Source organism: Silene latifolia, chromosome 3 (assembly GCF_048544455.1).
Source record: "Silene latifolia isolate original U9 population chromosome 3, ASM4854445v1, whole genome shotgun sequence".
Lineage (NCBI taxonomy): Eukaryota > Viridiplantae > Streptophyta > Magnoliopsida > Caryophyllales > Caryophyllaceae > Silene > Silene latifolia.
Window position 1 is genome coordinate 73,227,242 of NC_133528.1, and position 10,786 is coordinate 73,238,027.

General features: G+C 35.0%; 1 protein-coding gene across 2 annotated transcripts; it reads left to right on the plus strand.

Annotated features, from left to right (window-relative positions):
• Positions 1-484: 484 nt before the first annotated feature.
• Positions 485-6,876, plus strand: LOC141647725 (putative inactive shikimate kinase like 2, chloroplastic). Of its 2 annotated transcripts, none has more exons than XM_074456021.1 (7): positions 485-1,001; positions 1,144-1,338; positions 1,826-1,887; positions 3,744-3,810; positions 3,889-4,007; positions 5,053-5,229; positions 6,493-6,876. In XM_074456021.1, the coding sequence occupies exons 1-7, from the start codon at positions 586-588 to the stop codon at positions 6,600-6,602; spliced, it is 1,146 nt and encodes a 381-aa protein (XP_074312122.1). In that variant the 5' UTR covers positions 485-585; the 3' UTR covers positions 6,603-6,876. The 2 variants fall into 2 exon arrangements, with proteins under 2 accessions (XP_074312122.1, XP_074312121.1); XM_074456020.1 differs by having other exon boundaries at positions 3,744-3,806; positions 3,864-4,007.
• Positions 6,877-10,786: the final 3,910 nt, after the last annotated feature.

Here is a 10,786-nt window from a genome sequence, read left to right on the forward strand (position 1 = left end):
GAAAATGGTAAATTGGAGGGAGTATCTCTTTAATAACTAACCAAAAATAATACGACTCGAATGATCTGAAACAATACCATAGAAACCCGCCCGAGCTCGAGTCCCGACCAACCAAAACGAACCTCTAAGGAATCGTTTTTGTTCAACAAGTCGGAATGAAAGAGAATGGAGTTTCATAGTATGAGGGTATGAGTATCTAAATACATACTTAGTAAATGTTGTTTGGTTCACCATAATAAATTTGTAAAAGGGGGAATGAAAAAGGGTGGTTGGAAATTCCTAGGAGTTGGGGTTGAGTTAGAATCTTATCTAATTCCATTCCAAATCACGCCAATCAAACAATGAAATAGATCAAATCCATTCAATTTAAATCCAAAGTAGTCAACCAAACATCCCCTATAAATGTATGATACTCGAATTGACTAGATCCGATTGACTAGTTCACTGGGTCTAATTTGAGGAGATATCGATCGGGTCTTTTTGCCAAATGGTAGGAAAATGTTATCCAAATATCCAAATATGAGGATGGTCTCATTCATTATGTAGCAACCGCACATCCAAGTGTATGCAAGTCGGAGAAAGATAATGGCGGTAACATGGTGGTTAAGGGTTGGAGGAATGAGTTGGAAGACGACGATGAGCATGAAGTCTACATCTTGTTGTGCATGTATTCCAACTACAAATTCCATCCATCTTAATTCTCAGGTCCGCCCAATTAGTTTCCCTTGTTTGTCTGTCCGCAATCCCAAAAGAAACGCCACCTTTGTTTCCTGTCACAATGTATCTATGCTTCCCCCGTCTAACACTACCCAATACGAGTTTACTGACGGCCCTGCTGATGTCGAGTTAAGGTTACTGCTACGAGGTTTGGGTGTTGAAAGCTCAAAGGATATACGGGTTGATGTCGATGATAACTCCTTGACTGTAACAGTAAACCAATCCCAAACATTGATGGAAACCAAGCAGCTCTATGGAAGAATTAAGGCCGGTGAAACAATATGGTACGTCATGGAAGGAATTATGTCCACTGTTGAGTCTATGTAGTCGATATGACTTGCTAGAGGCCAATGTCGTTGAATTCGGGCTCAAAGGGAATTTGAGCAATTATTATGGCTGACTCATGACCTCCATTAATGTTGGCAGGTATTTGGATGATGATCAATTGGTTATCAACTTGAGGAAACAAGACCAAGACTTGAAATGGCCTGATATTGTCGAATCTTGGGAGTCCCTTAGTGTCGGTGTCTTGCAGCTTTTGAAAGGAACAGCAATCTATTTAGTTGGTGAATCATCTGAAATCAATCAGAAGGTTGCCGAGGAGCTTGCAGTCGGTTTAGGGTATGATTCCATTTTTTGTATATTTAAAAATACAAGGCATCATATTTCTCTTGATCAAGGCTACACTGTTTATTTTATTGCTCTTATATAACTGGAAACATGTTGCTTCACTTGCTTGTATCATTTTAGGTGTTCACTTATATTGTTAGTTACGGATTAAACAAAATTGTGAATACCACGCAAGAGCTGGTGTTCAAGTTTTCATGTTGTCATTTTCTGGATAACTTTGCTTGTCCTGGTCTAAAATATTTAGTACTGTAGTCTCAAGTCTGAACTTGCGTTGGAGTGTAAAGCATTCACATATTCTTTTCTTCAGTTTTCATGTTTTTGGCAATGGTTAACCTGAACTTGCGTTGGAGTGTAAAATATTTAGTAATGTGAGTCTGTGATCTACTTCTGCAAAAACGAATGTCCTGCATTCTTTGTTCACTTTATTGTTTTTTCACTGTATGTTTTACATTTTTTTTCTCCTTTTGGATTTCCGCAGTTACACACCGCTTGATACAAAGGGTTTGTTGGAGACATTTGGAAAGAAAAGTATTGAATCTTGTAAGTTTTTGTATGTTGCTATTACAATAGAATTTGCTGGTGGGATAGCTTTAACAGCTTTCACTGATCTTTTTGTTGAGTCCCACTATGAGCTTTCAAAATTGAAAGTTGATTGGACTCTATTTGTAGATTGTAGGTCTAGTTTTCCGTTCTAAAATGTTTTATTGGCGTTTATTGGAGAATTGTATGTGTAGAAGTACATAATTGTTGCAAGTGATATCCATCATATTAGGTAGTGACGATTTTCAACATAGGACTTGGTTTCATGAAGTTTGTGTACCATTAGAAGATGATTGCTTATTTCTATTTGTTACCTAAACAACTTAAAGGATTTACAGTTTACATTTCTTTTCGGGAAGTAGTCTGAAGTACGTGAAAATATTCTATTTGCATTAATTATTTTAGTTATGCTTTTGTTCGAGGGTCTTTTTTCTTTTTCCTTTTCGTGGGTTCTGGCTTCTGTATTCAGAATATTCCTTTTGGGGGGTTTGGATCGGGAAAGGGTAATGGAATGGAATCAGGAAAGGGATTGAAGGGTGTTTTTTTCTTTTGTTTTTCTTTTTTTGTTTTCTTTTTGGTGTGTTCTGACTTCGGTGTTCAGAATATTCCTTCATATTAAGTGTTCTTTCTTAGTAAAAAGCTCCAACGGTATTCATAAAAGTGTTTATTTTGTTAATCATGAGACATTGATGCTCTTCAAGATGTGCATGTAACACGAATGTCTGTTATGTGTATTACCTATATCATCTTCTGGAGCGACTCTCAGGGAGTGACTCTTAGACTTGTTCCTGTTGGCATATCTAGGTAAATGGAAGAAAAACTTACAAAAGATTTGTTTCAATAAATTTTGTGATAATGAATCTAAATAGGAACCCTCTTATGTTCCTGTTATGTCACTTATGTGCCAACTTCTGGAGCCAAGGCAATGGCAATGTGTCATAGACTCATAGTGAGACTAGTAGTCATAAAACTCATATATACCTGCTTATGGATATATAGCAGGTGGGATGAGACATTTACCTGGCATTAACAGGCTTCCATGAAACTGTGTCCCTGATATCTTTTTTCTAATTTGGGCATGTAGCTAGATTTCGTCACTTGTGTGTTCAATTGTTCATATAACCTCAGAAAACTCACTAGGGACTAGGACATAATTGAGAGATTGGTTCATCTCTCTACCCCCCTTAGATTGCCTTCTTATAGACGCTTCTCTCATTTTGAATACCCAATCCGATGTTTATATGAAAACAATTGTCGTCTTACATTAAATTATTGTATGACCAACCTTTCTAATGGATAAGGTATATTTATCCTATATTTTCTCCGTAATTGAATTTGGGTCACTACTACAATATATTTGACATTACTTAATGGATAAGGTATATTTATCCTATATTTTCTAATGGATAAGGTATATTTATCCTATATGTTCAAAAGTCAGTGTGTGATAAAAATAAGTGATCTTTCATAAGTCTGTGTGTACTAAAAATATCTATAGCTTTCAATTTTCTCAATTAACCATCAGGGCCTGAGATGATGAATCACTAGACAAAACACTTGTAGTAGCAGTGATTTTACTCAGACTCAGTTACTCAACTAGGAGTGTTGTACAGAACATGGTTGGTTAGCCCCTAAATGCAGTTGGTTAGAGATACTTTCCATTGCACATCTCTTCACCTGTTGCTATACATATTACTATTCGATAATTTGAAGATGTTTGTGTCTCCTTAGCATTGGCGGATGGGGGAATTGGGACCGGAGACAAAGAATGCCATTCAACTTTAATTTGTCAGTTACTCTTACCGTTTTACGTGTTCCTGATCCTGACTACGTATGTAACCTGTTCATAACTTCAGGGCTTGATACTGAAGGATCAGACTCTTTGGCAGCAGCAGAGGAGGCAGTTCTAGAGAGTCTAAGTAGGTATATCTAGCAGAAGGAGTGAAATTTTAAGAATATATAAATGTATGAAGCAGGCTTTTTATGTGTGTGGTGCTACAGCCATGTCCGAGCTGTTGTTGCAACATTAGGTGGCAAGCATGGAGCTGCTGGAAAGGCAGAGAAATGGCGTCATTTATATGCAGGATTTACTGTCTGGCTATCACAATCTGAGGCAAGAGGTACTTCCATAATTCCATTCATGATACAAGTCAATACAACTATCAAATATTGTGCACAGACACCGAATTACGACCGTGTTAAGGTATTTAAGATTACTGCGACAGTATTTTGAGGCAGTATTGACAGCCGTCAACAACCAAAATCTGCCCGCGATGGTGGATTCTGAGATCAAGTCTATATTCATTCTATCACACATTATACAACAGTCACAAATTTTGAAAATGATATTCATATGAAAGTAGTTGTTTTGATTAAACAGCCACGGACACTCTACGTATATTTAGAGATATTAATGATAATTAGGTACCCATTTGCACGTTTGATCACTTTTATGCCCTCAACTTTATCTGAAACAAGCAACTCAGATAACACAATTGCTCTCATTTCTTTATATCCAGCTACCAATTTGCGCGTTAAATATATTTATGCCCTCAACTTTATCTGAAGCAATAAAATCAAATCACGCACCTTAGATTTGCTGCTAGGGCAGGAGCATTACTTACAGTAGCCTAGAATAGACAGATTAGAGTATCTGTATTTGTTTAATCATATCTACCCTCTTTTTATACAAATTTTTATGTAAGATTGTGAAGCGGTTTCATATAAGCATCTTACCTGTACCTGATATCCCTATTAATAGAATTTTTAACAAGTAGGTAACTGTGATTTGGGCATGGGTGTCTTTACTGGATGATTTTTTATCATCTTAGTGGATGAAAACATCCGACTCCTCCTTACCCGCGGGATCCATTGAGGCATTGAGGTAATGTTGTTATTAGTGGATGAAAGACTACTCACTTTTGAAACTAAAGTTCTGAAGAACATGCAATGCGTTATTTGTGATCTACTTCTTGATCATAAGATGGACAAAGTTCCCAAGTATGTGATATATAAGCATCCTTTGATGTCCAACATTGGGCTGCTTCTTTATTTGTCTGCTGATTGAAAATCCGACCTCTCAATAGCCAGTACTTTTCTAGCTATAACTATATTGCATATCCCGTAAAACCAAACATAATAACTTGAGCTACCATATGATCGCAGATGAGGATTCTGCCAAAGATGAAGCAAGAAAGCAAGTTTATGATGGAAGTCAAGCTTATTCGAAAGCGGATGTGGTCGTTAAGTTTCATGGTTGGGACCCCACTCATGCCAAAGTTGTGGCCCAGGCTTCTCTGAGTGCCTTAAAACAGCTTATCCTGTCAGATAAAAAGCTCCCAGGTATATCATAAGTTGCATTCTGGGTTTCCAATAAATCATTATTTTTTGAATTGGACAGTTAGCTCTTCATTATATTACCATTGCAAAGTTTCATGGGTACGGATCGATGGGAGACTCACACAAGGTCCAAGTTTATTTATCCACCTTGATTTTTGTGTCTGGCATTATTGGAAGTTACAAATGTGATTAGTCCCTTTTAAACACAATTTATAGAATAGGGTTATTTCATAACAATAATCCATCATATTGGTGGTATGCAATAATCACTCCATCCTATCAATAATCTCAATTAATCCAACCTAAGCACCATACCTTCTAATAACAAACCAGCTGATATTTTTTTATGTTTATGTGTATCAAATAAACCAAGTACTTGATTCATCACTTGAAAATATTACACATAAATATCACATATATCAGCTTGGTTGTCGAAAAACTATCAAATATTCAAAAATAAACTTTAAAAAAATATCAGCTGGTTCGTTATTAGTAGGTATGGTGCTTAGGTTGGATTTAATTGAGATTATAGATAGGATAAAATGATTATTGCAGACCACCAATAGGATGGATTATTGTTATGAAATAACACTATAGAATAAGGCCTTTTACAGTTTACAACGGCCTTTTCATGTGCAAAGCACCTCGTTTATTACAAGAAGAGTTACTCCTTTAGAAAATAAGGAGAGTTATAAATAGACGCTTTAGAAAACTGTGGCAAATATTCTTAAAGTTCGAAGCAAATTGTATGATCTTCAATATTATTCTGGATCTTTTTACAGAGTAGAAAATAAGCTCATATGATACGAAGACCTGTAAGAGATAATAGAGTTGATGTAACTTGATATTGCATCACCTCTACTGAATGCACTCACATCTTCCCGTAACGGTGTTAGGTAGCTTTGTGTCTGCATTTAAATTTAAACCCATTAAGAAAGTGAAGGAGTAGTTCTGTATGCACATAACCTTGAGGACCGTAAGAAAGCTGCCGGCTTTCAAATATGTGGCAAATTTTGCATTGCTGAAACTGTAAACCCCTCTGCTAATTAATGGCAGATCTAAAAAAGTTTGCACGGTGTCCTGTTGAAAATTTTAAATCCTTTTTTGAACCGAAATTATACTCTGTAGGTAGCTCTTATCATTAAAGAAATTAAATTACTGGACGGAGTCTCATTTGGAGAGCTTCCCACTCCTAGTCGTTGATGTTAACATGTAGATTCAACAATGGTGGAAACAGATTCTTAACTATCTCTTTGTTCTTTGAAGGTAAGAAGAGTCTGTACATAAGGCTGGGATGTCGTGGAGATTGGCCAAACATCAAACCTCCAGGGTGGGATCCGTCTTCTGGAAACGACGTAACTTCTGGCGCAATGTAAATCAAGTGGTGGAGTTGTGATAGATCCACAGATACACACATACTTGCTTGTCTTTCTGGAAGGCCATGAACTGCTCGCTAAGATGTGGTTGCAATCTGTCAATGTGTGACACTTTTGTTCTCCTGTTATTCGAGTTCCCTACTATGAAACTGTGTATTGCTGTAATTTTGAGAATGTTCCAATATTCTTGTAAGTCGCTTGGTCAGAATGTACGTCAGCCAGAATTTGGTGTTTGTTTTCTCACGTACATTGCGATACTAGATTTAACTCCGTGCGTTGTACGAGTTGGTTAACATAATTGTTTAAAAATGAAGTAAAAATACAGTTTTTGAAAGAGTCCATGTTAATGCTTATAAGCTTGTCAGATTAATACTATTAAGAAAGAATCCCCCGCTCTCAGGGTTACACTCCTATGTCGTTCAAAGAGAACCTCCAAGGAATTAGCGAAACCATAACATATCCCTCCCTTTAATAATTTCAACAAAATAAATTAACTACTTTACTAATTGGTGAACTATGATTTATTGTTTGAATACTTTCCTTTGGAATCTCTCTCTAAAAATCCTAACTCTAACCTTCAAGTTCATCAATTAGGGGCTACCGTCTACCAATTTTGGTGGAGGTAAGCCTCAATTTTTCCGGTTTTCTTACTAAATATCTATTAATTATATGTAAATAACTCTTGCCTCTCCTTTATTGGAGATTTGTCCTCACCTTTGTGTGAATTTTGTCCTCATCTTGTGTGAGATTTATCCCTCTTTTTGAGAGGTTCAAGAATTATGTGGAAGATCAATGATCTTATCTGTAGTCATATGGTGCTGTAATGGATATTGGATTATTGCTTACAAGTTGTGAGATCGATCGGACAAGATTCATCTCTTTCAAACTTTTTTTGGGCTATTTTAGAGGGTGGTGTGCAGAAGTGCTTTTATCTAATAACGATCTTAGTTTTAGGAAGAGTTTGTCTTGCTTGTGGTTTACAAATTTGTATTGTTAATTTTAATTTTTGTTGCAATTCTTGTGTGACATATTATTATTAATAATGAAATGGGACAGGGGATCTGGACGGTTAGAAAAAAAAGATATGATATGGAAAGTTATATGAAATAGTAAAATTCGTTTGTGAAAAAAGTAATTCCGATATAGATATGTTAAGATACAAATGAGTTTATTCTTATAATGAGTTATTTAGTGAATTCAAAAGCTCCAATTTGCACAAATTTCTCGTACATAAATTTTACTTTTAGGTTTTTTTTATAAAAATAAATTAAAATTAATTGGCCTTTTTTTTTTTTATAAAATTATGCTACAAAAAATTCCAAAAAATATTACTATTAAGATTTATGTACAAAAAATAGTTTTAGTTAAATACACATTTCATATCATTAATTAGATAAATTTTTTAATTAATTTTTGCAGTTTTGATTTTATTCCTCTCAAATTAAAATACAAGAATGTGATATGAAAAATTAACGAGCTGTTAATTTAGAATCTATAAATCTATAAAATATAATTAAAAGGGTACCTAAAATAATGTGACATGACAAATTTTAATGTGACATGACAATTTTTAATGTGACGTGGTGAATTAATATGACATGGATTATCAATCTAACAATCTATACTATATAATTAAAAGACAGCCTAAAATAATCGATTAACATTTCTATCTATACAATTATATTAAAAGGCTAGATGAATATTCACATAATCTAGCTTATTATAATAACACCTCATAGCCATATATAAGTACTAAACTAACCCTTCTAAATAAATATTAAATTTACTAAAATTCCTTACAAAAGTCTCATTATGTATTTTAGGAATATACAAACTAAAGAAAATCAAAGGATATTATCATTATTCTTAAACTAATCTTGTATATTAAATATATTATTTTCCAAAATTAATGTAACCCTTACAAATTTACATCAAAGTTCATAATTTATAATTAAAATTGACATTTTAATTGTAAATTTTATAATATAACATGTTAATAAATTAATTAAATCTCTTCATATTACTTAACACCCACCATTTTTATTAACATTTTTTTTCTATTTAGTTAATTATTTTAATTTTAATAAAACATGTTAATAAATTGATTAATTATTACTCTTCATATTATTTAACACCACCATCTTCATTAACATTTTTTCTTATTTTTAATTCACCTCTTGAGTTACTCGGCAATCAATTATCTTATTCAATAATACCATAAATAAATAATTATGGAATTCTAATTGATAAATAAACAGTCAAGTGGGATTTGAAAATCATAAAAATCACAGAGTCTAGGGTTTCCTAGGGCTTCCGTCAAAATTTTCTTTGTCTTATCCTCGATCTCGTGGCTTTTCCTACGATTTTCTTCATGGGATTAGGCTTTTCTTTTCGTTTTCTCTATTTGCTTTGTTTTCTCTTGTGCAGGTGTTGATGAAGAGAGGTACTACGGGGCATCACCGGAATGGAAAGAGCCTATGGGAGGGGAGGATGATGCAGTTGAATGGGAAGAAGAGTTGGGTGATGTTGAGAATACAGCGGGACTGCTTTTGGTAGGGAAATTGTGGGCGTCTAGGGCAATTAACGTCAAAGCCGCCATTGATACGATGATCAATTTATGGAACACATCGAAGAAGATGATGGGTAATGTGGTGGATTCCAAGGAGAAGACCTTTATTTTCCGTTTTGGTTCTGAGAGAGACAAGGCTAGGGTTTTGGAGGGATAACCTTGGCACTTCGACAAATTCATGTGGTGTTTCAACGAACCAAAAATAAAATACCTAGTTACACTAACAGAAGTTAGCAGTAAGTAGGGTCGATCTCCACAGGGAGGCGGTCATTATCCACTTGTCTACTCAGTCTGTCTAAGGTCACAGTGAGGGTTTTAATTGATTTCTAAACTACTGAAGATTAACGGAAGAGAAATAAAGGCAGAAAAGGTGATAAAGATAACAGATAAGAGAGAATATGTCAGGATTTCGGTTCACCATGGTAGTCAATCGACTCAGTTGCAAATAGCCTAGACAATCTACTGTGAGAAGAATAACGGAAAGGTCCTTCCGGTTCACTTTCTATCCTAGAATTCCACTAACTTAACTTCCGTCCTCATTAGGGTAGTCTACTGTTCATAGCAGGTCTGTTTATTCCAATCTTCCGATCCAGGAACGAAATTAACCAGATTAATGTAATTTAGAAGCATGCATTCAACTAAATTGGTGTACAATTATATTGCTATGGGGACAGATTCTCACATATAAGTTATCTAGCCTATTCGCTACATCGTCACAATCCTACCATGGATTCCCTAATCCCGACATAAGAGAATTTAGGCATTCATATTACTAATGTTGTCAATACTAATAATAATGAATAAACTAATTAAAGGCATGATAGAACAACAATAATTATGCATAAGATGAATTAGGGCAGAAATTAATATATAGAGAAACCAGGATTAAAGCAAGGAAATAATAGATTAAGATTAATAAGGGAAGAAAGATTACAATCACAAGAATTCTGGCGTAAAGAACAAATCCACTAGCAAGAGATTAAAGGAAGAGCAAAGTTACAGTGGAGAGAGATTAGAGAGATTCAGAAAATGAGAGAAGTGTAAGTAAAAAAGTGTGTTTATGACCTAACCCCGACTTCCTTTATATAGAGAAGTCATCATTAACATAAAATAAACCTAACACGGGTTAAAAATCCCGAGTATATAAGCTAATCACTCGATCGAGTAACTTTATATCACTCGATCGAACAAAACCAAGCTAAAACCTCTCGATCGAGTACTTTAGGTACTCGATCGAACACTTATTAAATAGGCACTACTCGATCGAGTAGAAAAAGGGGTCGATCGAACACAATTGTACTCGATCGAGTACTTTCCAGCGCACAATTCCTGCTTCGCGCACTGAATTTCAAACGGCTGCCATTTCTTCGTTACTTTGGCAAACAGGGCGATTCCAGTGGCGTTGGAAAGCTAAGAGGACAAACTTTCATCTCCAATTGGAATCACTTCTTTGCGCATCTCAAAATAGTAGTTTCCAAGCTCCGACTCAACTCATCTCCTAAATGCATGCATAGTGACATGTTTTAGGCTTGATTATGCTCCTTTCTGGTTCATACCTGCAAATAATACAAGATAAATCAAAGTAGACAATTCGGCGGACATTTGTAACCAAACA

Coding starts and splice junctions, on each gene's coding strand:
- LOC141647725 (XM_074456020.1), top strand. CDS start 586: ATGGCGGTAACATGGTGGTTAAGGGTTGGAGGAATGAGTTGGAAGACG. Junction 3,807..3,863: donor GGCAGTTCTAGAGAGTCTAA/GTAGGTATATCT, acceptor TGTATGAAGCAG/GCTTTTTATGTGTGTGGTGC. Junction 5,230..6,492: donor GTCAGATAAAAAGCTCCCAG/GTATATCATAAG, acceptor TGTTCTTTGAAG/GTAAGAAGAGTCTGTACATA.